The following is a 27,584-nucleotide window of genomic DNA, read 5'->3' on the forward strand; positions in this document are numbered from 1 at the left end:
TTAAAAGTATATCCCACAAAACAAATATAATCCTTCTTAGTGTCATTGAACTGCACTTAGAATCAATCGTAATTTTATTGTTAGGTAACAGTAATACACTAAGGCACCTTGGTAGGTAGTTCTTAGGCAAACAGTCACTAGAGTGCATCACTGGCTCTCACTGTCATATTAAGGTAGTCTAAGCACTCCAAAGCAGGCACAGGCAAACCACAATCCATGGGCCAAACATTCTTGTTTTGTAAATAAAGTTTTATTGGAACACAAACAGGCTATCATTTACATTGCATCTACAGCTGCTTTCGAACTACAAGGAAGAGTTGAATAATTGTGACCACAAGGCCCACAATTACTTACTATCTGGCCCTACAAAAAAGTTTGCTGACCACTGTTCTAAAGCACTGCTACTCAAAGGTTTGGTTTGCACACCTGGACTGTTTGTTCCTGAACGGAAATGAAATGAGATGGTGTGAGAACATAAACCAATTATGTTAACCAAGTACAATGGTTATTTCAACTACACTTTTGTTTTCATTGCCAGGCTTTCTCAGTGAAGGACTTACAGTCTGGTACAGGTTCCTTTTCTACTAGTGGGTGGGTATAAACAGCTCATTGATTAGCTACTTTGAATACCACTACTCTAAAGGTATGGAGCCACAGCAGAAGGAACTACCCAAAGCTCAAAGGGTAACAGTGTCACTTAGAGACTTATCTTGGCACAGTGATCAAGGTTTTGTAGCATTAGGTGATAGGTTTGGTAACTAACTAAATAGGATTCAGAAAATGGTCTTAACATAGATTTTCTTCCACTCTTTGCTCTTCCTAAGATTTAAATTACTCCAAAAATCTTGTCAGCTACAGATTTATGTTTCAACAAGGTGAAGTGTAACAGCTAAAGTCCCTCTCTCCTCTATCTTTTCTTGGTAGCAGGAAAGATGAAAATACTTGACCCTCCAAAAGTAACTTTTCAAGAAAGTAAGTCAATAATATATTTTGCCTATTTAGCCTCTTTAATTTGCTGAACAGATAGAAAACTATAATAGTAAAGTATATTTCTCTTGAATTAGAAGAATTTTTAAAGTAAATCTATTCTCTGCAAACATTACCAGTATTTTCCCCAGTACTTTAAGTCCTATTTTAAAATAAATCATGCATCAATTAAAAAATACAGAATGAAATCCTACTGCTAACTTTAACATGAAATTTCCTTGAACAAGTATACAATTTCTAAAGGCGCCAAAGGTAATCCAACTCAAGCAGTTTTCTGAAAAATAAAATTATTCAGGGACAGATTTTTATTGCAAATATTTACTCAAAAACTACTATATACAGCAGAATTTTAATAGCCGTTTAAAACGTTTAACATTCAGTGAAACAAAACTTAAGAATTCAAAGCACATTTTAAGAAGTAAAAATGTAGCATTTTAAATAAATTTTTTAGTACTTTAAAGCAAACTACTGTTATTCATATTATTTATTTCTATCTCTATTATTTTCTAGATGATAAAAAAACAACTGAAAAATCAATTTAGCAGCCATTTTATGGATAAAATAGGATATGGATAAATTAGGCTAAATATCCCAAACCAATTTTTTACATCACTGCTTTAGGTCCCATTTGAAGTTTCTATTTTACAATTAAAGAAAAAGTCACTTAAACATGGCATGAGCCAGGACATGTTTTCAGTTTACTGCTTTACAATATCTACATTATACCATACTTTGGTTTGGCTTCCAGACCATTTTTATGGGTCTATTTCTAAAGATCATTAAAACAATATTAAAAGCATAATAGCTACAGGAGTTTCAACAATGGGTTTCTATTTTATACAACTAGCACATCAAGGATTTCTGCACAGCTTACACACTGACAAAAAGCACAAATATAAATTTATTATCTTAATAATTTCACTTTCACTGAAAGTTTAATTAAGGTAAGTTTACAGCCTGGCAGGCTAACACTTGTATGGAGGTACACAGATTCAAATATTCTGTTTACATGCTTCTGACAGTCTGGAATGTTATATTAAATCCAAAATTAATTTTACGTTCATCCAAATTCTCATTAGATCAATTAATTTCGCACTCTAAGCATGCTCCATTTACCAGCATTATACTCAAAATGAAGCCTTCATTAACAATGCCTATCAGCCATTATTTTTAATCAATTATTCCCAAAAGGTGTGGGGTTTCCAAATCTCTTCCTTTAAGTTAACTGAAAAGAATACATAGGTAATAAAATCTTTTAGTTTAGGACTGATGGAAGTTTCAAAAGCTTTATTATTATAATTGATATTCTAATAATCAATTTGTACTGGCCACCAAGTTCTCCTCACAAACCATTAAATGAGACTTTTCCATTGCAAACTTAACTTCCACTAAAATCCTGTTATGTTTTAAAGGCTTCTTGGAAATCCACAGAAATCATGCTCTTATCAGTGAATTGATTTCTTTAAGAACCTAGGTTCAACATACAGGTAAAGTGTATATGAATGACTTCCTTCACATTTTTCTCTTTCTGAACTCTACATAACAGCACCTCTGAGCTCACCTGATAGCACTGTTGCAAATGTTCTTACCGTTGGTACACTAAACTTAGAATGACTACTAAATTTCAACTTCTTTCTTTTTCATCTGCCAGGTCTACTGTTGTCTCTGTTGTGCTACGGCTATTTTCTCCAGGAACACTGTCAGTTTGATCAGATACTAAGTCATCAGTCTTGGCTGAAGGATCACCACTACCTTTCTGAAGAATCTCTGTGGCTTCATACTCAAGTACCTCTGATGGAGTCAAAGGTTCTAAATGAACACTGCCTTGCTCACTAACATCAGAACTAACAGATTCAGGTTCATCTCTTTTTCTCAAAAACTGATCAATGCTAACATCACCAGATGTTAACTGCAAATCCTTAATATTCTTCGAAGAAAACCTAGCTTCACTGGAGTTGGAATCTTCAATCTGATCACATGAAATTAAGTTTCCTGAACTTTGACACATCTTCAACTCTGTTTCCTGACAAATGTGCTCTATTTGTTTCTCCTTTTCTACTTTATTGGCATCAATATTTGAATCATGACTGAAGATATTCTTTAAGCCCGTTTTCTGGTCTTCGAGACAGGTATCATTTTCCTTATTTGAAGCTGTTATGCTTTCTTCACTTTTTGTTGCTAATGAGCCTTCAAATGAATTTGTATCACATCCATTTTTTTCTTCCTCTGAAGAAGCTTTATCTTGTTTACTGAAAAAATAAAGCCATTTATTATCTATTTCTTCAGAACACGATATATTTAAAAACTATCGAAATAAAAACATGCTCTTAAAAAAAAAAAAAAGGTCAAGGTACATTTGCCAAAAAGGAAAAAAATAATCCAAGTCCCAAGTCCTTGCTATGTTACAATTTAGGAGTGGCCATTTTCTTAGGCAAAAGAGTGAGAAACTCCAGAGTCACATATTAAAAGGAGACCTGGGAAATCTATCAAAACTGGTTTTAGTCCTGGTAATCATTACTTTTATCTGTGCATACCCTGTCTTTAGTGGAAATTTAAGCAGTCTTATTAATTTGTATGAGTACTTTAAAGAAGAAGTGAATATATTTGGAAAAAAAACATTTTTTAAATGATTTATATATCCTCTTAGAATGTCTTACCCTATGCAAAATCAAATAAGCATTCATAAACATTTCTCTAATTTTTAACAGTTTAACTTAAAAAAACATAAATACATGCCTGAAAAAAATATATGTAAATATACAACATGCATATTATATACATAAATATATGTGTATACATAAATGTTTATGTGTATATGAGTGTGTCCGTGTGTTCTCTATTAATCTGGCATGTTAACAGAAACTATACAGTGAATCATAAAACATTAGAACAGAACACTTTAAAGAGAATCTCCAGCTCCTTATCTAGATGTTACAATACTTATTTTATCAAAAATAAATTTAATGATTACAGATATCTTATTTCTTCTCTTAATCCACCTGGAATTTGGACTTTTTCTGAATGAACTGACAAAATATCAGAGCAATGTTATCAAATGGTCATTTATTATTTACTAACTTATATTTATATAAGTTAAATAAGTCTGCTATTTATTTCGTTCTGATCTGTCTTTATTCTTGGGCCAATACCACCTAGTCTTACCAATTATAGTTAACAATATATTTTATTATTTAATAGAGCAAATCACCTACTATCCACTACTTTTCTCCCTAAGTTTAATAGTTTAAAAATGTAAAAGCATTTGTACAAGGATGCTCATAAAAACAATGTTTAAATAGCAAATACAGAGGGGTGCCTGAGTGGCTCAGTTGATTAAGCATCTGCCTTGGGCTCAGGTCATGATCCCTGGGTTCTGGGATCAAGTCCCATGTCGGGCTCCCTGCTCAGCAGTGAGTCTGCTTCTCCCTTTGCCTGACACTTCGCCCGGCTTATGCTCGCTCTCTTGCTTGCTTTCTCAATAAATAAAATCTTAAAAAAAAAAAAATAGCAAATACAGAAACAACCTAATATCTAACAAGAGAGCAATGATTTAATAAATTATGGTAGTAAATAGAAAAATATGAATCTTCCTTTAAACATCATTGGTTTCTAAACCAAATCCCATTAGCAATTTTAACTAAATATTCATTATTAAACCTATAAAATAATTTGGAAAATGGCCTATCATATATTACTTATTAATTATTTTCTATCACAGTAAGTTTTCATTTTCTTCATTTAGATCCTGTACATTTCTCATTTTTGTTATTGTGAATTAACTTTTTGTCCATTGTATTTTGTAATCACATGTTATTGGCATACTAACACATTCAGATTTTTATACTAAGCTACCTTAGTTAGTACTCTCATTACTTTCATTCTTAGCTCATTTTCTTGGATCTTAGAGGTCAATTATACCATCTGCAATTATAATATTTTCATTTAAACTTATATAATTATTATTTTTGTTCAGATCTTATTGGATTAGCTACAATTTACAGAAATGTTAAATTATAGAGAGGTGACTAGTCTGCTTTTTCAAACTCCTTCATTGAATTTTTGTTAACCACTGCCCATGTCCCCAAATTCCAGGTGAAGAAAGGGCTAGATCATTTTTCTAGTAAAGTCTAAGAGACACCTTCATAAGGCCTTATTCCATCATTTTCTTTTCAGGGGCAATAGATTAATTAATCTCATTCAGTTAAAAAGCACCCTACACCTGATGCTGTACAGCTATATATAAGATACACAGCATAAAGATAGACATGGGGAAATTACTTAATTTAAAAGACAAAATAAAATTATCTTTATCTGGAATTAAGTTCTACTTAGAATGTTAGATTCTCTTTTGCTAAGAAAGCTTCTAAAATAAGATAAAAACAGAGAGGGAGGCAAACCAAGAAACCCTTAACTATAGAGAAAAAGTGAGGGTTGGTGGAAGGAGGTAGAAATAGGTGATGGGCACTAAGGAGAGTACTTGTTATGAATAGCACTGGGTGTTATATGCTAGTGATGAATTACTAAATTCTACCCCTGAAACGAATACTATTCTATATGTTAACTAATTTGAATTTAAATAAAATCTTGAAAGTAAAAAAGAATGTCTTGTGGTCTTTAGTGTTGATCAGAGCATTAAATTTTTTAAAGCCAATCCCTGAAGTTTGAAACTTTTATGTTAAGGTCCCACCACAGAAGTAGCTTTATAAAGCTTTTGAAAATACTTTAGCGAGAAAAGATTTTAATATTACCTGTTTGCAAAAATTGTCCCCACTTTGTAACTTGTAGGATCTTGTAATTGTTTTCATTTAATAGGGGCAATTAAAATATGTTGACATTTTATTTACTAGTAAAAATTTTTTACTAGTTAAAAATTTAACAACTATAAGATGTTTAAAGGATGTTGAAAAGATTTCAAAATTAAGGATCTGCAGTATGTTTTTGTTGTATTAAAATTCCAATTTTTATTTTAGTTAAAACTAAAATAACATATAAAATAAAATGTCAACTAAAATAACACAGGCCAAGTATCAGCTTTTTAAATACTTTAATTTCAAGAGATTCAGTTTTTCCTTATATTTACCTTTCAGAATTTGATGTTTCTGTTTCTCCTTGAGCCATATTAGGTCTTGCAATTTCCTGAAATGATTAAGAATATGTTTCTTTTATATTCATGGTTAAACTTAAATTAAATTACTTTAATTATACTAAACTTTCTGGATTAAAGGAACTTAAGTGTGCAACCTAATATAGCAAAGAAATAGAAAAACAGTTTATTAAAGTATGTATTATATAATAATTCTCAAAATTAAAAGCAGAATTTTAAAAAATCTTTAAAAAAAAACCTGTAAGAATTTCAGTGTACTAGAAGTTTCTGAATCAAGGTCATGAAGCAGTTATCCAGTTATAACAATACTTGCTTTTCTTAGACTCTATGTAAAATGTGCATGATAATTACAATTAATTGAATAGAAAACTAGTAAAACACAATGTGAATTTGAATAACAAGTTGTATCCAAAGTATTTTATACAAACATATTAAATACAAACACCTATATGAAACATATCTGAAATTATGGTTTCATATTTAGAGTACTATTAACCCTTCTGTTGTCAAACCAAGTAATATGAGATGATAGACAAATTAAATATTTTGCTGACTTGAAATGTTTTTTTTTTTTAAACATTTTATTTATTTATTTATTTGAGAGAGAGAGAGAGAGAGAAACAGCATGAGAGGGGATAGGGTCAGAGGGAGAAGCAGGCTCTCCAACGAGCCGGGAGCCTGATGTGGGACTCGATCCCAGGACTCCGGGATCATGACCTGAGCCGAAGGCAGTCGCTTAACCAACTGAGCCACCCAGGCGCCCCTGACTTGAAATGTTTTATAGGGAGAAAAGAATACAGTAAAACTTCAGTGAGCCAGAGGCCAGCCTAATAGTTCGTAACAATTACCAATTATTAAGTACATATGATGCGTGAGGTACTATGTTAAGAGCTTTACACTATCTCATTTAATCCTCATATTAGACATTCTCAATTCCATTTTTATAATAGGAAATACAACTACGTAGGTTAAGTAGAAAACCCCAGGCAATAACCACAATAAATGGTGAAGATCCAAATCTAGGTCTAGCTCTTAACTAGTACAGTGATTGACTGAGGCCTGTGAAATTGATAATGATGTATTAATCACATATGTTTATTTTTTTTTACTCTCCTAAAACTCTGCTAAATGAGGCAAAGACATAAAACATTTTCATTCATAAAGACCATGAAAACACCAAAGCATAGTAACTGTCAATGAGATGTCAACAAATTTTTAGATGGAAAGTGGCTGGAGAAGCAGAAGTTGACTTTGCAACATGGAGGAATTTACAACTAAATATCTGAGTAGGGGAGTGCAAGGAGAAGACAATCAATTTGCTCAGAGAACTGAAGCAATCTGGTATTTGAAGGAATTCAGTACAAGATCCAGTACATAAAAAATAAAAATGAAGCACAAGGACTGCTGAGAAATCTAAATGCTCTTTCCCTAATTCACACAACAGATACCTATCCTTTCCTCTACCACAGAGGCTGAAGTAACTTTCTGAACTAGAGACAATTTAGACTTGTGAACACCAGGAATGGCAAAGGGAAGCCATGAGGAACTGAGAGAAAACAGAAAAATTTAGTCCAAGTCCATAAACTGAATAAAGGTCCCCACAGTTCTTCTCCTTGCCTGGCTCCCAGAATGCCAGCAGCTGGAGGAATCACTCTTCACCACCAACAGCCAGAATCTAGAAGATTCTTCTCTGGAGAAAATTATCAACCTCAAGGCAGACAAGGCTTCCCTTATGACTTTGAAAGCATCTTCCTCACCAAAGAATCAGTCAGCTCAGCATCTGATTTTCCTATGGTGAAGTCTAAACAATTCCCATACAGACCATGCAGATTGTGTAGAGCACTAATACAGGAGGGTTAACTAACCTTCACATTATAATCCGTGGCAGTAGTGTGTTTCACAGACACCTCGGACCTCCAAGACACTTTCAGGAGGCAGGTGAAGTTAAAACTCTTGGTACAAAAGCCATAGTGAGTAAACATGCTGGCATGCTGGCATCTTAACATGAAATCAAGGCAGTGGCATCAAGCCAAAACTACACTAGTTATCACTGTATTCTTCACTGGCAAACACCAGCAGTAAAATTCACTGTATTAAATATCAATCTTTGAGTTCCTGTCTTTCTAATATTCTGTGTGATAAAAAAGGAAGTATGCATAAAGCATTGCTATTGTGTACTGAAACACTTGGGTCTATGATTGAGTTGCAAGGTGAAGTTTGGCACAATTTTTTCAAAGAACGTCATTTTTATTTTAAAGGATGACTGTCCAAACTATGACTATTTAGACTTGGTTATTTAGGAGATATTTTCTTGAAAATTGACAAAGTGCACCTATCACATCAAAGAAAACAACTGACAGTGCTTATTCCAGTAATAAAATTCAAACAAATATTAAATTTTAGGAAAACTTGTATTCACCATTGATCAGGTTTACGCTAATATTAAAGAATGACTTGGTATTATACATAAAACATGTCAACACCTGTAAAATTTATGTAACTCAGTGAACCAATATTTTTTCCAAATGATTAATCGATGTTATAAAATCATGCATGAATAAAAGATCCAGACAGACCAATAGATTTTAATGTATCAAAGCATAAAAAGCTCAGTAATATGGAATGAGATTCCACATTGCAAAAAACCTTTAAGAAAACTTCCTCTTGTCTATTTTTGATGTAGTATTAAAAAAAACCACAATTATTTGAAAAGATTATTGAAGTACTAGGTAAGGCTGGATATTCTTCATATATTTCAACCACAATAACATATCACAACAGACTGAATGCAGAAACATGAGAATCCAGTTTTCTCCTACTTAACTAGACAGTACAAAGATATGCAAAAGTATAAAACAATACCAGTGTTCTAAGTTTCTTGTGTTTTAGAAAATAGTTATTTTTCAGAAAAAAATGTGTCATTTATGTAACTATATAGTAGGTTTATTAGTTTGGTTTTTAAGTTACAACAGAGTTTTAGATCTCACATTTTAAATTTCTAATATGGTAAATCTAATACTTTTTGAGAGTATATATAAATAGTACCCTTTGGAGTTCTGCAGTGCACAACCTGTATGAGTATATAAGGCAGCCCTGTCTCCATATTCAACAACAAGTCTTCAATGAACTCTGTAGTGCCTTACTCTTTAGTGTATGGGCAGCCAAGGATCACCACACCATTGAAGACATGCTTTATTTTTTATTTTTTTAAAGGTTTCATTTATTATTTATTTGAGAGTAAGAGAGAGAGAGAGCATGAGCTGGAGGGAGATGGAGAGAGAATCTGAAGCAGACTCTGTGCTGAGTGCAGAGCCAGACGCAGGGCTTGATCTTATGACAACGAGATCATGACCTGAGCTGAAACCAAGAGTCGGATGCTTAACCGACTGAGCCACCCAGGCGCCCCTGAAGACATCCTTTAACATCAGAAATAACAAAATAAATAGGAATAAAGAAAGGAGCTAGGAGACATCAGAGACATTGCTGGGAACAAAAGGAAAAAAATATAATAAACATTTAATATCCCCAAAGAAGTGTAAGATGTTATTACATCCATTAAACAAGAACAAAAATTATGAAGCGAAAAATTGAAGAATAAAAATATTAAAGAGCTCTTCAAAATTAAATATATGACAACTAAAATAAATTAAGTTTAGAAAAAATTTTTAAAAAGATTGAATGAAAAAGACAAAAAGAGGGAAGGCAAGAAAGGAAGTATCATACAATTAGAGGAGTTAATGCAGGAAATACAGTGTCACATCAATAGGAAAAATGAGAGAGAGAAAATGAACAAAGAAAAGTGAAAATTTACCAAAGAAATAATACAAGAAAATTTGCCCCAAACATATATATCCAAATTACAAAGCCTTATTAAATGCCTACCATAATGAATGGAAAAAGGATTGGTGAACATATCATGAAATTTCAAAATACCAGAGATAGAGATAATCATTAAAGTTGCCAGAAAGAACAAAATAACCAAAATGCAAAGAAACTGGAGCAAGAATGGCATCAGACTTATCAAAAATAATACTTTCAAAATTGCATGGGAAAAATGATTTCTAGTTACTTTAGCCAAACTATCTTTAAGTAAATATAGTTTAAAATATGCAAGGAGTGAGAAAAGATGAGCCCCTTCTGAGAGTTGTTAGAGAACATGTTTCATAAAAATAGGAAGTAAACTAAGAAAAAGGGAACTCCTAGTTCAGAAAATAGGATATCCAACACAAGAAAGTAGCAAAGGAAAATCCTGATACAACAAACTGCATCAGGCTTAGAGAGCAGCTAGTTTAAACTGAAGGAGATCTGAGAGGAGATATCCAAACTCTCCAACAATTTCTTTTGATGTGTGTGAACATTTGGAAAAAATACTTGCAAACATTAGACAAATAAATCACAACACTTTTTTAAAAACAGCATTAGGTGTATAGAGAACTAAACAAATGAGTCAAGATATATATTGTTTAACTCCATAAAAACAAAATAAAATATAGTAAAGGAAAAGAAATCATAGTAGTACTTCCTGGCTCAGCACACATAAAGGTCTCAGAAACTGTGATGTAACTGTGCTGAAATCAGTGCTATGCCAAGCCATATTGGAACTTGAGGTAAAAGGAAAAACGCATACCCCTATATACATATTATTCTTTTTTTATTGTGGTAAAATACACATAAAATTTACTATCATAACCACTTTTAAGTGTACAGTTCAGTGGTATTAAATACATTCACACTGTTGTGTGACCATCAACACCATCCCCATAACTTTTTTCATCTTGTAAAATTAAACTCTATACTCAAACAACTCCACATTCTCCTCTTCCCCTCAGCCCCTGACAACTGCCACTATACTCTCCATTCTTTATGATTTTGACTATTCTAAGTACCTCATATAAGGGGAATCATACAGGATGTCTTTTGTGACTAATTCATCTCATTTAGCATAATGCATTCAAGGCTTATCCTCATTGTAGCATACTGCAGAATTTCCTTCCTTTTCACAGTTGAGTAATATTCCCTTGTATGTGTATACCACATTTTGCCTATTCATTCATCTATAGATGGATACTTGGTATACTTCCATATCTCAGCTATTGTGAATAATGTTGCTACGAAAATGAGTGTACAAATATCTCCTTTAGTCTCTGCTTTCAGTTCTTTTGGGTATACTCAGAAGTGGAATTGCTGGATCATATGTATTTTTTCTTTTGAGGAACTGCCATACTGTTTTCCACAGTGGCTATATCATTTTACATTCCTGTCAACAGCACACAAGGGTTCCTACTTCTCTACATACTCATCAACACTTTTTTTTTTTTTTGACAGAGAGAGAGATGTATAGCGAGGGATAGAACACAAGCAGAGGGAGAGGGAGAAGGAGAGGGAGAAGCAGGCTCCCCAGAGCAGGGAGCCCGACGTGGGGCTTGATCCCATGACCCCGGGATCATGACCTTAGCTGAAGGCAGACTCTTAATGACTGAGCCACCCAGGCGCCCGTTTTTTTTTTTGTTTTTTAAATAGTAGCATCCTAACAGGTATGAGGTGATATTTCATATTAGTTTTTATTTGCATTTCTCTAATAATTAGTGTTGTTGCATATCTTTTCATCTTAGTGGCTATTTATACATCTTCTTTGGAGAAAGTCTGTTCAAGTCCTTTACCCATTTTTTAATTGGGTTGTTTTTTGTCATTGAGTTTTAGGAATTCTCTAAATATTCTGGATATTAACCCCTTATCAGATATATGATTTACAAATATTTTCTTCCTTTTGTGGGTTACCTTTTTATTCTGTGGATAGTGTATCTGATGTACAAAATTTAAAATTTTTCATGAATCCAATTAGTCTTTTATTTCCTTACCTGTGCCTTTGGTGTGATAACCAAGAAATCACTGCCAAATCCAATGTCATGAAGCTTCTATCCTATTTTCTTCTAAGAATGTTATTGTTTTCAGTCTTACATTAAGGTCCTTGATCCAATTTGAGTTAATGTTTGTATATAGTGTTAGGTAAGGTTCCAACTTCATTCTTTTGCATGTGGATATCCAGTTTTCCCAGCACCATTTATTGAAAAAGACTGTCCTTTCCCCATTGATCTTAGCTACCTTGTCAAAAATAATTTCAGCCTATATTTGAGGCTTTATTTCTGGGCTCTTTATTCTACTCCACTGGTCTATATGTCTGTCTTTATGCCAATACCACACTGTTTTGATTTCTGTAGCTTTGCAGTAAGTTCTGAAATAAGTGTGAGTCCTCCAGTTTTGCTCTTCTTTTTCAGAATTGTTTTAGCTATTTGAGGTTCCTTTAGATTCTATATAAATTTTAGGATGTGATTTTCTATTTCTATAAAAGTTTTAAAAAATGCCTTTGGGATTTTTGTACGGATTGCAATAAATCTGTAGATTGCTTTTGGTGGTATGGACATTTTAACAATATTAAGTCCTCTAATCTGTGAACATAAGTTGTGTTTCCATTTATTTATATTTTCTTTCATTTCTTTCAGTAAGGTTTTATAATCTAATTTTACAAGTCTTTCATCCCCTTGGTTAATTCTTATTTCATTCTTTTTGATGCTATTGTCAAATGGAATTATTTTTGTAATTTCCTTTTCAGACTGTTCCTTGTGTATAGAAATGCAACTGATTTTTGTGTGTTGACTTTGTATTCTACTACTTTGCTGAATTCATTTATTAGTTCTAACAGGGTTTTTTGTTTTGTTTTTTTTTTTGGTGGACTCTTCTGGGTTTCTACATAAACAGGGTAATTTTACTTTCTTTTTTCCAATTTGGTTGCTTTTTGTTTCTTTTTCTTGACTAATTGCTGTTTCCAGGTAGAGTTAAATCTAGCTCTAAATGTCTGCCAAATCTAGTTGGCTTACTAAGTCTTCTAGTTCCTTACTTACATCTGATTGTTCTATACATTTTAAGTGGGTTATTAAAGACTCCAACTGTTATTATAGAAGAGTCAATTCTTCAATTCTGTCAGTTTTTGCTTCATATATTTTGGTGATTTGTCATTAGTTACATAAATATTTATAATTGCTATATCTTCTTGCTGTATTTAACCTTTTATTAATATATAATGTCCTTTTTTCTTGTAACCTTTTTTCATTTAGTCTATTTTGTCTGATATTAGTAAAGATACCCATGTTCTCTTTTGATTATTATTTGCATGGAGTATCTTTTTTTCCTTTCATTTTAACTTGTGTCTTTATTTTTTTATTATTTTTTTAAAGATTTTATTTACTTATTTGTCAGAGAGAGAAAGAGACAGCACAAACATGGGGAGCAGCAGGCAAAGGGAGAAACAAACTCCCCTCTGAGCAAGGAGTCCGATGCAGGACTTGATCCCAGGACCCTGGAATCATGACCTGAGCTGAAGGCAGACACTTAACCGACTGAGCTACCCAGAAGTTCCTAACTTGTGTCTTTAGAGCTCAAGTGAGTCTCCCATAGACTGCATGCAGTAGGATCCTGTGTTTTTATCCATTTTGCCAACATCTGTCTTACAATTGGAGAGTTTAATCCATTTACATTTAAATTAATTACTGAAAAGGAAGGACTTATATCTGTCATTGTGTTTTTATATCCTTATAACTTTTTTGGTACTCATTTCTTCCACTACTGTTTGTTTAGTTGATTGTCATGAAATGTTTAAATTCTTTTTTCATTTCCTTTGTGTATAGTTATTTTTTTGTGTGTGGTTACCATGGGAATTACATTTAACATTCCAAGGTTGTCACCCTCTAATTTGATTTTATACCAGTTTAAATTCAATAACAAAAACTCTGCTCCTTTACAGCTCCATCCCCACCCCTTTTGGCTGTTGTTACAAAATTACATCTTTATAAACTGTGTACCCAGAAATAAACTAATAATTATTTTAAAGGCATTAGTTTCCTAAATCATGTAGAAAACAAGATTTGGAGTTAGAAATCAAAGTTATAGTAATGCTAGATTTTATACTAATATTTTTTCTTTTAATGAATTTATCTCTTAATTCATGTAGAAAACAAAAAAAGTTACATTGTTAAAATAATACTAGCTTTTATAATTGTCCATGTACTTACCTTTATTGAGATATTTATTTTTCCATATATCTTTGAGTCACTGTGTACTGTCCTTTCATTTCACTATACAGGACTTCCTTGAGCATTTCTTGCAGGGCCGATCTAGTGGTCACAAACTCTCTTAGGTTTTATGTCAGAATATCTCACTTTTGAAGGATAGTTTGTTTTTTAATTTTTTAAAGATTTGTCAGAGAGAGAGAGTGAGCACAAGCAGGGGTAGCAGCAGGCAGAGGGAGAAGCAGACTCCCTGCTGAGTAAGGAGCCTGATATGGGACTCGATCCCAGGACCCTGGGATCATGATCTGAGCCAAAGGCAGACGCTTAACCGACTGAGCCACCTAGGTGTCCCTTGAAGGATAGTTTTAACATATATAAAATTATTGAGTTTTTTCTTTTAGCCCTTTCAATATATTGGTCCACAGCCTTTTGGCTTCCAAAGTTTCTGATGAGAAACGTGTTGATAATCTTATTGAGGATCCCTTGCATGTGATGATTTGCTTCCCTCTTGCTGCTCTCAAGATTCTTTGTCCTTTGAGAGTTTGATTATAATGTGTCTCAGAGTGGGTCTCTTTAATCATCTTACTTGGAATTCACTGTGCTTCTTGATGTTTACGTTCATGTGTTTCATCAAATTTGGGAAGTTTTCAGTCATTATTTCTTTATGTCTTTGTCTTTGTCTCTGTCAAATATTCTCTGGGACGCCCTTAATATTGGTCTGCTTAATGATGGGCCCCAACTGCCTTGGGCTCTGTTCACTTTTCCTCAACCTATTTCTTTTCTGTTCCTCAGACTCAATGCTTTCCACTGTCATGTCTTCCAAGTTTGCTGATTCTTTCTTCTGTCTGCTCAGATCTGCCTTTGGGTCCCCCTAATGAATTTTTCATTTTCAGTTAATATACTTCTCAGGATGTCTTTTTGGTTTCTTTTCAGCTTTTCTCTCTTCAATATTTCCATTTTGTTAATATACTGTTTTCTTGACTTTCCCCACATATTCCTTTTACTCATTGGGCATCTTTATGATAGATTTTTAAAAAATCTTTGTCTAGTATATCTGCCATTAGGTCTTTTTCAGGACCCAGTTTCTATTGAGTTTTTTCCTTTGAATGGGCCATACTTGCCTGTTTCTTTGTATGTCTTGTGATTTTTTTTGTTGTTGTTGAACACTGGACATTTGAAACTAATAATGTAGTAACTTTGGAAATCAGATTATCCCCCTTCCCAGTGTCTGCTGTTTTTGTTATTGTTTTTGTTTATTTTGATTGTTTTAGGCTGTCTCTGTTCCTGGGATCAACATGAGATATAAACCTCAGGTCTTCTCAGATCTATTCTGAGATTTTTCTGGGTAAGTACAACCACTTTCTAATTTAACCCATATATGTGATGGTCTCTGAATGTCCTAATCTTTAATGTCAGGCTCCTGAAAGGGGAAAAAGCAAAAAAATTAAGGGGAATCAAAGGTCACTGTACCTTTAAATCCCCTGGAAGTCACTTCAGTTATAAAGAGAGGGGCTTGCAACAATGAGGAGAGGTGTAACCTCAATGTGTGCCCACTTCTGTGGAATGTTGTGGTGAGAAGCATCAATTAGATACAACAGCACAGATCCTCAATATCTGGAGGCCAGTATCCTTTTTGGCACTCTGGTGCCATAAGCTGTGTGCAAGCTGCTCCAGGAACATGTGCACAGCTGTCTGCCATGTGGCTGAGGGTAGGGGATGGGTAGCTGCTACTGTGCTGAATGCTTAAATTGACCGATATTAATTGCAACATACTGCCCAAGACTTCTCCTGTGGAAGTTGCAGGCATTCAACAGACTACAGAATTCCAAAATACAGGAATATTCCATTTTATTGCACATCACAGATACTGCATTTTATTTTACAAGTTGAAGATTTATGGCAACCTTGGTGCCATCCAAGCCTGGATGACAGCATATCTGTTTACTACATAGTTTACCGAATGTTTTGAGCCCACTGTTGTGACCTACTGCTCAGAAAAAAAAAAGATTCCTTTCAAAATATTACTGCTCATTGACAATGTACCTGGTCACCCAAGAGCTCTAATGGAGATGTACAATAAAGTTAACGATGTTTTCATGGCTGCTAACACAGCATCCATCCTACAGCCCTGGACCAAGGAGTAATTTCAACTTTGAAGTCTTATTATTTAAGAAATACATTTCATAAGATTATGGCTGCTTATACATAGTGATTCTTCTGATGGATCTGTGCAAAGTCAACTGAAAACCTTTTGGAAAGGATTCATCATTCTAGATGCCATTAAAACATCCATGATTCATGGGAAGAGTTCAAAATATCAACATGAATGGGAGTTTGGAAGAAGTTGATTCCAAGCCTGATGGATGACTTGGGGTTCAAGACTTCAGTGGAAGAAGAAGTAACTGCAGGTGTGGTGGAAATAGCAAGAGAACTAGAATTAGAAGTGGAGCCTGAAGATGTGACTGAATTGCTGCAATCTCATGATAAAACTAATGCTGGAGGAGTTGCTTCTTATGGATGAACAAAAAAGTGGTTTCTTGAGATGGAATCTATTCCTGGTGAAGATGCTGTAAAGACTGTTGAAATGACAACAAAAGATTCAGAATATTAAATAAACCTCATTGATAAAGCAGTGGCAACGTTTAAGGGGACTGACTCCAATTTTGAAAAAAGTTCTATTAATCAGCCAGTATCCATCAACATGGAAGCAAGACCCTTTACCAGCAAAAATATTATTACTTGCTAAAAGCTCTGATGATGGTTAGCATTTTTTGGCAACAGAGTAATTTTAATAAAGGTTATGTACATTGTTCTTTTAGATGCAATGTTATTGCATACTTAATAGACTATAAGTACAGTGTAAACATAACTTTTATATGCACTGGGAAACCAAAAAATTCATTTGACTTGCTTTATTGCAGTATTTGCTTTGTTGCAGTGGTCTGGAACCAAACCTGCAATACCTGTGAGGTATGCCTGTAGTTACATCAGACAGATTCTTCCAGTACAACTGTTGTCTAGGTGGAAGATAGATTCCTGGTGCTTTCTACTCTGTCATTTCCCTAAAATCCCAGAATTTTTTTTTTTTTCCCTAAAGCATCAGTTGAAAAAGTGAAAAGTAGGTGTATTGAACTCACAAAAGTAACTTAAGTTTAAACATTTCTACCAAAACCAGAATTTATTATTTCACTTTACTGGCTTTAAGGTAAACATACACATCAATATTTTCAAATCTAGTTCTTTCCCTATCTTGTTTTCAAATAAGCAAATTGTCATGTTTACCAATTTCTCTTGACCAAGTGATGATTTTAAATAATTTAAAACTAACTTCAGCTTACTGAAACATCTTTTACAGGATGCTACTGTGGCTAGTATTGTTTTAATATTTTGATTAACATTTTGCTAATCAGTTTTAGAGGACCCAAATACAATTCTTAATTTAATATTACAATTTGTTGATATTGTGATAACCTATTTTACATGAAATTTCTATAGAACTTAACTTGTTAGGATATTTAAGAATGGAGTCAGTGGCTGCTTTTTGTAAATCAATGTCATTTATAGAAAATAACTTTTTTCTGGCCTAAAAATTCAAAATCTGAAGATACTTCATTTAATTTTTCATATGTATATTTCAAATATGAAGTTAGCACATTTATAATCTTAATGTCTATTCAATAAGCACTTTCCCTATAATTATCAATATTCTCATTCATTGATTCATGCATTTCTAATTTTTTTTGTCTAATTTTGAAATTCATGTGAATATTTACATCTCTTGCTCAAGTTTTATATTCACTGAACATATTTTAAAAATTACTTTCTTTCATTTGTTGTAAGCAAAGGGACAGGCCTTTTATTAAGCATACAGCTTTATTTATGGTCATTTTTCCGATTGTAGAGTTTTATTAACTTTTGCCACTTTGTTCAAAATATCATCCCATACAGATAATCTGTGTAAAAATCTAGTACGTTTGTACCAAGATGCTTTCAAGTTCAACATAATTTTGACATTTGATATTATATCTTTTCATATTTGATAAACATCTTTTCAATTTGTATGCAAAGTGTCTCAAGTGCATTTAATCTTGATGCCTATATCTGTATATGATTTTGTTTTTAAAATAGGAATATTCCATCTGCTTGTTGAATTACCCCACTCCCAAAATATATATCCTTTCTACAATACTAAAAAAGATAATCATATTTGAATTCACAGATAAGGCATTTTTTTATATTAAATTATGATTATGAACTGAGCAAGGCACAAATTTAGCATAATTATTTTTTGGGAAAAATATTGGCTTGTACACACTTGTATACATCTGCCATATCTGTCCCATTATCATACTCCTGGGCAGGACAATTTTTATATAAATGTAATCTCTTTCTAACTTATTAATAATTTCATAAGCCAGACCATATCTACTTTTTCTTTAAAACAAAATCAGCTTTACTGAGATATAACTGTCCAGTTTTTTCTTTTGTTTCAATCAAGTCAAATAAAACTCTCCCCTTACAATATTATTCTTAATGTAAATATAACTAAGAATCAGACACATTTACTCATAATAGATTATATCTGGCTTACAAAGAGTAAGGAAATGTATTTTGCTTCTTTTATTCTCCACAGTACTTCAGATTCAACATGATTTGCTAATAGAATATACATTTTTAAAAATTTTACTAGACAAATAAAACACAGAATCCTTTTAATGATTAGTTATATGATTATAAGTTCCTATAAGTTCAAGTGAATTCAGAAACATTCCAACATTTGGACTCCCAATAGTTTCCTATGATCCTCTGAGAGAGAAATAATTTTCATATAAAACACACATTTAAAATCACGATACTTATTTTATCACTCTGTAAAGCATCATCTATTAAACTATCAGTCTGAATATGTTTAAAAATACTTCCATTTTTAAAAAGCATCAAAATGAAATATGGAATTTTTGTGATCACAAATTCTTTTCAAATTTTTCCAATCTTCAAAAGCACTTTTTGAGTTACAAAAATTTAATTATTTTGTATTATTGCTAAAAAGTATGCATGAGAAACAAAAATAAGGATTCTCTGGTATAAATGAGCCAGTCACAATGAATCAACTCAAACTAGACCTTTTTTTTTTTTAAGACCCATCTTTTAAAATTGGCCCATCATGGGGGCGCCTGGGTGGCTCAGTTGGTTAAGCGACTGCCTTCGGCTCAGGTCATGATCCTGGAGTCCCAGGATCGAGTCCCGCATCGGGCTCCCTGCTCAGCAGGGAGTCTGCTTCTCCCTCTGACCCTCACCCCTCTCATGCTCTCTGTCTCTCATTCTCTCTCTCTCAAATAAATAAATAAAATCTTTAAAAAAAAAAAAAAATCTAAAATTGGCCCATCATGTAAAATAAATACCTAAAACTGCATCTTGTCCTTGGATAGGCCCGTGCTCTATTAAAAGCATTTTTATTATATTAGAAATAGATGGCCACAATTAAGAATTAAATTTCAAAAGACATCTTATTTTTTGCTCATGCTTATATTCACTAGCTTCTGAGACTTCTAACATTTCATTTTCTTTATCTTTTCCCCACAATTCAGAGAGAAGTCTTTAACTCTGAATTTCATAGTAATTCTATTCTAATAGTGTCAATATTAAAGACTTCATAATTTTCAGTAGCTGGAAAATTTTGTTTTTCCAGCCCAACTTATTACAGTGCCCTATAATTCTGATCAGTTTTTGCATGTGTTTTTCATCTTCTGAACAATGCGCCACTTGACTTTTTAGATGCCATATTTAAAAAAAATTTTTTTTGGTATACATTTTCAGTATTTTTAATTAATACATACAAACATAATAAACATTTAACAATCAAATAGGTATAAACATTTGTATGAAAAATATAAAACAACAATGACTACAAACAACAGAAAATTACATACCAGGAGAATTAGATAAATGTTAAGACAGAGGAATTTGTCCCAAATCAAAGAACAAGATAAGGCCACAGCCAAAGATCTAGGTGAAACAGATATAAATAACATGCCTGATGGAGAATTTAAAGCAACAATCATTAGGATAATCACTGGGCCTGAGAAAAGAATAGAAGGTATCAGGGAGACTCTTACCACACAGATAAAAGAGTTAAAAAAGAATCAGTCAGAGATGAAGAATACAATAAATGAGATTGGAAACAGGCTTGATGCAAGGAACAGCAGGCTAGAAGAAGCAGAGGAATGAATCAGTGACAAAGAAGACAAAATAATGGAAAATAATGAAGCTGAACAAGAGAGAGAAAGAAGAATTACAGGACATGAGAATGGACTCAGGGAACTCAATGACTCTATCAAACATAATAACATTTGTATTATAGGAGTCCCAAAGGAAGGAGAGAGAGAAAAGGGGGCAGAAAATTTATTTGAGGAAATAATAGCTGAAAACTTCCCTATTCCAGGGAAAGAAACAGACACCCACATCCAGGAAGCATGGAGAACTCCTATCAAAATCAACAAAAGCAGGCCAGTACCAAGACATATGGTAATTAAATTTGAAAAATATGGTGATAAAGAAAAAATCTTAAAAGCAGCAAGACAAAAGAAGTTCTTAACTTACAAAGGAAGACCCACAAGGCTAGCTGGAGATTTCTCAACAAAAACTTGGCAAGACAGAAGGGAGTGACATGATATACTCAAAGTGCTGAATGCAAAAACTCTGCAGCCAAGAATACTCTACCCAGCAAGGCTATCATTCAAAACAGAAAGACAGAGAAAGAGATTCCAAGACAAAAAAAACTAAAGGAGATCGTGACCACTAATCCAGCCCTGCAAGACATACTAAAGGTGACTCTTTGAGTGGAAAGACTAAAAGTAACAAAGGCAACAAAGGATCAGAGAAAATCTCCAGAAACAGTGACAAAACAAGTAATCAACCCCACTTATAACTGCACCAAAAATAGTAACATATCTAGGGATAAACCTAACCAAAGAGGTAAAAAAATTTGTACTCTGAAAACTATAAAACTGCAATGAAAGAAATTGAAGATGACACAAAGAAATGGAAAGACATGCCATGCTCATGGATTAGAAAAACAAATATTTTTAAAAAGTCCATACTACCCAAAGCAATCTATGGATTTAATGTAATCCCTATCAAAATACTGATAGCATTTTTCAGAGAGCTAGAACAAACAATCCTAAAATTTGTATGGAACCACAAAAGACCCTGAACAGCCAAAGCTATCTTGAAAAAAAGAAGCAAAGCTGAAGGCATCATAATTCTGAACTTCAAGCCATATTACAAAGCTGCAGTTTTCAAAACAGTATGGAGAGATGAGTGCCATAGATCAATGGAAGAGAATAGAAAACCAAGAAATGAACCCACAACTATATGGTCAATTAATTTTCAACAAAGCAGGAAAGAATATCCACTGGAAAAAAGACAGTCTCTTCAACAAATGGTGTTGGGAAAGCTGGACAGCAAGATGCAGAAGAATGAAATTGGACCACCTTGCATCATACACAAAAATAAATTCAAAATGGATGAAAGACCTAAACGTGAGATAGGAAACCATTAAAATCCTAGAGGAGAACACAGGCAGCAAGCCCTTTGACATTGGCCATAGCAACTTCTCTCTAGAGATGTCTCCTGAGGCAAGGGAAACAAAAGCAAAAATAAACTATTGGGACTTCATCAAAATAAAGAGCTTCTGCCCAGCAAAGGAAACAATCAACAAAGCTAAAAGGCAACCTATGGAATGGAAGAAGATATTTGCAAATGACATATCAGATAAAGGGTTAGTATCCAAAATCTATAAAGAACTTATCAAACTCAACACTCAAAAAATTAAAAATCCAATTCAGAAAGGGGCAGAGGACATGAATAGACATTTCTCCAGAGAAGACATACAGATGGCCAGCAGACATATGAAAAGATACTCAACATCACTTATCATCAGGGAAATACAAATCAAAACCATTATGAGATATCACGTATGCCTATCAGAATGGCTAAAATCAATAACGAAAGAAACAACAGCTGTGGCAAGGATGTGGAAAAAGGGGAATCCTCTTGCACTATTGGTGGGAATGCAGACTTGTGCAGCCACTCTGGAGAACAGTATGGAGGTTCCTCGAAGGGGTAAAAGTAGAACTACCCTATGATCCAGCAACTGCATTATGAGGTATCTACCCAAAGAATACAAAATGCTAATTCAAAGGGATACATATACCCTAATGTTTATAGCAGCATTATCTATAGTAGCCAAATAATGGAAATAGCCCCAGTGGAGCTAGAGAGTATTATTCTAAGCAAAATAAGTCAGTCCAAGAAAGACAAATACCATATCATTTCACTCGTATGTAGAATTTAGTCAACAAAAGAAATGACCAAAGGGGGGGGGGGAAGAGAAGCAAACCAAGAAATAGATTCTTAATGAGAGAGAACAAATTGATGGTTACCAGAGTGGAGGTGGGTGGAGGGATGGGTAAAATAGGTGATGGGGATTAGGGAGTGCACTTGCTGTGATGAGCACCGGGTGTTATTTGGACGTGTTGAATCACTATCTTGTACACCTGAAACTAATATTACATTGTATGTTAACTAACTGGAATTTAAATTAAAACTTAAAAAAAAAAAAAAGAAAGGCATCTGTACCTGACTCCTCTCTCTTAGTCCCTACCTATGTTATAATGAAATTCCACTATCCCTGAAATTGGAGGGGAAGATTCATGGTATATATTTAGTTAGGGAACAATAGGAATAGATTGTTGCAGTGTATAGAATACACATAGTAGCAGGGCAGAGGCTATGTTAGAAGCCACTAAATCGTATGGATTCCAACTATAATCTAGTATATGAAAGGAATTAATTTTCAAAGAGAAAATGTAAAACTATAGAAATGAAAAAGAGTGATACCAGGAAAATATTATCTGGGCATGATAATATTGATTCCAATACAATGCATCTGATCAAGCTATCCATCCTATCAGAGGTATGCCTAAAATAAATACCTGCATCTATTCAAAGAACTATCTACATCACATATATTCTTTTTTTTTTAAAGATTTTATTTATTTGACACAGAAAGAGAGACACAGCGAGAGAGGGAACACAAGCAAGGGGAGTGGGAGAGGGAGAAGCAGGCTTCCCGCGGAGCAGGGAGCCCGATGCGGGGCTCGATCCCAGGATCCTGGGATCATGACCTGAGCCTAAGGCAGACGCTTAACGACTGAGCCACCCAGGCGCCCCATATATATTCTTGAAAGAAACACCTGGACCAAGATTATTCTATGTGGCCTCCCATTCCATATGTCTTCCTTTAACTCTACTTATGGCTTGCTAAATTTTTAGTGTAAGGTTTTTTTCTTTTAACAAAAACTAAACTTAAGAATGGTTTTTGTAAGAAAGGTGGCTTCATTTGACACAGATGAAATAGGGCATTCAAAGGAAAGTAAGAGTTTGATGATTTATCCTAGTCAATTATGAATGTATCAGAAAAGAATCAGTAGATGATGTGATGAAATTATGGATTCATAAATTTTCTTAATGTTCGTGCCTTTACGTATTTGGAAAGAAGAGAGGCAAACCCTATTGCCCCTAGGGCACAGGAACTAACCGTGACTAGGGGATGGAAGAAAAAATCCCACTCTCAAGACCCAAAACACAGAGCCACCTTAAGAGTGAGGCTAAACCAGAACAGAGAACATCACCCACTCCCCACCACCCACTTCCAGGCTAGCAAACACTAAATAACAAGCAACAACAGTACTAATGGAAGAAAGGCAAAGAGTATATATAGAGAGAAAGACACACCTTCTAAAGCTCAGTCTCACAGGGAGAAATAAAGCTGAGTATGAAACAAGAACACTGAGAGAAAAATCCCCCAGCAACATAACTCCCACCCTCAGCACAAAGAAAATACTACAGGAGTTGAAGCTGGTAGTACATTAAGGGTAACCATAGCAACAATAAAGCCAAAACTCAGCTCAACTCACTAGTAGGTGAAACAAAATCCCATAGTAATGACCTAACATAAGAAATGGTGTGCCCATTTTTAGATATAAATACTATTTATTTCAGTCCTACTTGTAATTTCTTGCTTTCAACCAAACATTATATAACAAAAAAGCAAGGGGGAAAATGGACTGTCAGGAGACAAAGCAATCAGCAGAATGAGACTCAGATATGACCCTACTACTGGAACTACCAGACAGAAAATTTTAAATTACTATTATTAATATGTTTTGGTGAAAAAAGGACAACATGCATGACCAGAATGGTAATTTTAGCAGAGGGTCAGAAACTGTAAGAATCAATGCAAATGCTAGGAAAAAAAAAAAACAACCACCACAAGGACAGGGATGAAAAATGAGCCCTTTAATGGGCTCATCAGCAGACCTGACACAAATGAAAAAAATGAATCAGTAAAATTGAAGATAGGTCAACAGAGAGAAATTACCCAAAATGAAACACTAAAAAAGTGTGTATGGGGTAGGGTGGAGATTAAAACAGGGCATCTAAGAACAGGGGCTAACATCAAATGGTGTAGTATTTAGGAAATTGGAATCCCAGAAGTAGAAGATACAGGACAGCTCAGAGAACACCAATCAGGATAAATACCCCAAATAAATAAACAAATAGATAAACATATAAGTAAACATATGAACAAACCAGACTTAGCTACATCTTGCTCAAACTGATGAGAACTATAGATATAATAAAATAAAGATAAAATCTTGAGGGCAACCAAAAAATTCGACACATTTTATATATATATATATATATATATATATATATATATATATATATATGAAACAAAGATCAAAATTACAGTAAGACATTTTGTCAGAAAATATGAAAACCAAGAGACAATAAAATGACTTCTTTAAACTGCTGAAAGAAAATAAAACTGTCAACCCAGAATTCTACACTCACCAAAAAATATCTTTCAATAATGAAAAATATATTTTTAAATAAAAAAGGCATAGAAGAATTAATTACCAGTAGATCTGCAACATAAAATATATCAAAGGGAATTGTTTAGGCATAAGGAATGTGATACTAGACAGAAATGGAGAGCTAACAAGGAAATGAAGAGCACTGGACATGATAAAAACAAAGTTAAATATAAAATTATTTTTTAAAGTTTTTAACTGCTCTAAAAAATAACTATCTAAAGCAAAAACAGCAACTCTGTATTCTCTCTTTATAACCTATGTAAAAGTAAAACATATGACAACAATAGGAAAAAAGAACCCAAAAACTATTAACATCAGGAATGAATGAGAGAATTATCACTCCAGACCCTAAGACATTAAAAGTTTAAGGGAATAGTACAAACAAGTCTATATAGATAAATTCAATGTTAAAAACCACAAACTACCAAAACTTATTCAAGAATAATCACATAACTGGGGTGCCTGGATGGCTCAGTCAGTTAAGTGTCTGCCTTTGGCTAGGGTCATGATGGGACTGAGCTGCACATCAAGTCCCAGGTAGGGCTCCCTGCTCAGCAGGGAGTCTGCTTTCCTTCTCCTTCTACCCCTTCCCCTCCCCCTGCTCGTGCTCTCACTCTTGCTCTCTCTCAAAGAAATAAATAAAATCTTAAAAAAAAAAAAATCATATAACCAAAATATCCCATCTCTATTAAACTTATTTGTCATTAAAAACCTTTTAAACAAAAGAAAACTTTCTGTGGTATAAAAGAAAGCTGCTTGGAAGAAGGTGGCTAAGTTCTGCCTAGGTTTCACTTATTCATTGTTCAATATGGAAATGCTGTTCAAAAGATAAATCTGAACCTGCTTCACTTCAGTACACTCAGAAAGAGATATGGAATATTTTGTAATATTAAAAAAACTGACATCAAGAAAACATGTACTTGAACAAAACTATTTCTACATATATCCATTAGACTGCCCAGTAAATAACATTTATAGGATAACCCCAAGTATTTTATCCAGAGTGCCTGTTTAAGACAGCTAAAACACATTTAATATATATTCAAAATATTCCTTTTTTAAAAACGATTCATTTATTTATTTATCTTAGAGAAAGCGTGCAAGTGGGGGAAGGGGCAGAGGGAGAGACGCTCAAGCAGACTCCCTGTTGAGCAAGGAGCTCTACAAGGGGCTCAATCTCATGATCCATGAGATCATGACCTGAACAGAAATCAAGCATCAGATGCTTAACCAACGGAGCCACCCGGAGACCCCAGAATATTTCTATTTTAAGTATTAGTTAAACCTTTCTGACAGTCCCAGAAAATAAAATCATCTGGAAAGATTAATTTTCCAATGTGTCAACTGTTTGACATTTATTGATTTCAGGATTTTTAAATCATAAATTTATCTCCATTAACTCACTAGTTGAACTAAATAACAGGCAAGTGAAATATATGATGCTTTTGTAAAAACAAAAACACCTTAGAATTTTGCTTAGGGTTAGATATTTTTATATCTAATGACAACAAACAAATCTCAATTTTTTTCCTGATAACATGCCAATAATTGTTATTATACACAATGAATTGAAATGTTTAAAAAATTAAACCAGTATTATTTTCAAATATATAAGCCTTTAAGGTACAAGTAAAACAAAATTTACCTCAGACACAGGTTCTTGTTCCTTAGTGGGAGCTTCATTTTTTAATCTTGAAAACAAAATAATTATTGAATACTTTATTTTATATTTACAATGGAAAATATGAAACAGTTCTTTTCTGCATGCTTAAAATAATTAAAATGTAAATTTAAACTAATACAGATTTGTAAATGACCTTTAAAATATTTTAGGGAAAAGTAAAATGCATGAAAATAAACAGTAGATTCAATAAATGTGCTAAAGAAATCAATACAGGCATGTATTTCCTTCTTTTCTGAAAATAAGAGCACTTAAAAATTTTTCTCTATGTTAAATACAATTATAAATAAAAGACATACATTAGTAAAACCGTTTCAAAAAAAGAATTACTTTTTAAAAATAAAAGCAGGTTATATGCTTCATATATATAATATGCATAAGTATTTACTATTATAGGGCTTAAAAAGTGAGAGAAGAGAAATTTTATCTGTTGTGAAATTCAATATAATGCTATTTCAATATTTATTACAATTAAGGTAGCAAAATCACAGAAATAATTTATAATTCTGAAGGATATAGTCTCTTAAGAGCATAGCTACCATAAGCATAGCTCAAATATTAACTACAATTTTTTTAAACTTGGTTTCTGAAAATAGAAAAATTGTAACATTACATTAAGAAAGGCATATGCCATCTTTAAAATAATTTCATATAAAAGCTAGCTTTCCCAAAAGATCTTTTAGAAACTGCTGATAACTAAATATTATTTACTGACATTATATATTAAACTAAATTTTAAACCACGTAAGTACCTACCTGATTTGAAATGCCATTAATAGTTAAGTGATTCATTACTTTATGAAGGC

The 27,584-nt window shown here is 33.3% G+C and overlaps 1 protein-coding gene across 14 annotated transcripts in view; it reads right to left on the reverse strand.

The window, feature by feature from the left end:
* Nucleotides 1–540: 540 nt before the first annotated feature.
* ZNF280D (zinc finger protein 280D) overlaps nucleotides 541–27,584 on the reverse strand; it is a 301,459-nt gene continuing 274,415 nt past the window's right edge. For 13 of the 14 annotated variants that reach the window (XM_081831114.1, XM_081831118.1, XM_081831120.1 and 10 more), the window contains 3 exons: nucleotides 26,743–26,788; nucleotides 6,068–6,123; nucleotides 541–3,236 (listed from right to left, as the gene is read on the reverse strand). In XM_081831114.1, coding sequence (XP_081687240.1) covers nucleotides 2,612–3,236; nucleotides 6,068–6,123; nucleotides 26,743–26,788 — 727 coding nt within the window. In that variant the 3' untranslated portion in view covers nucleotides 541–2,611. Of the gene's footprint in view, nucleotides 3,237–6,067; nucleotides 6,124–15,985; nucleotides 16,731–26,742; nucleotides 26,789–27,584 lie in introns of those variants that run through there. The other variant, XM_081831129.1, reaches the window with a different exon arrangement.

The sequence above is a fragment of the Leptonychotes weddellii genome, chromosome 9 (assembly GCF_054177405.1).
Source record: "Leptonychotes weddellii isolate Sample4059 chromosome 9, ASM5417740v2, whole genome shotgun sequence".
NCBI lineage: Eukaryota > Metazoa > Chordata > Mammalia > Carnivora > Phocidae > Leptonychotes > Leptonychotes weddellii.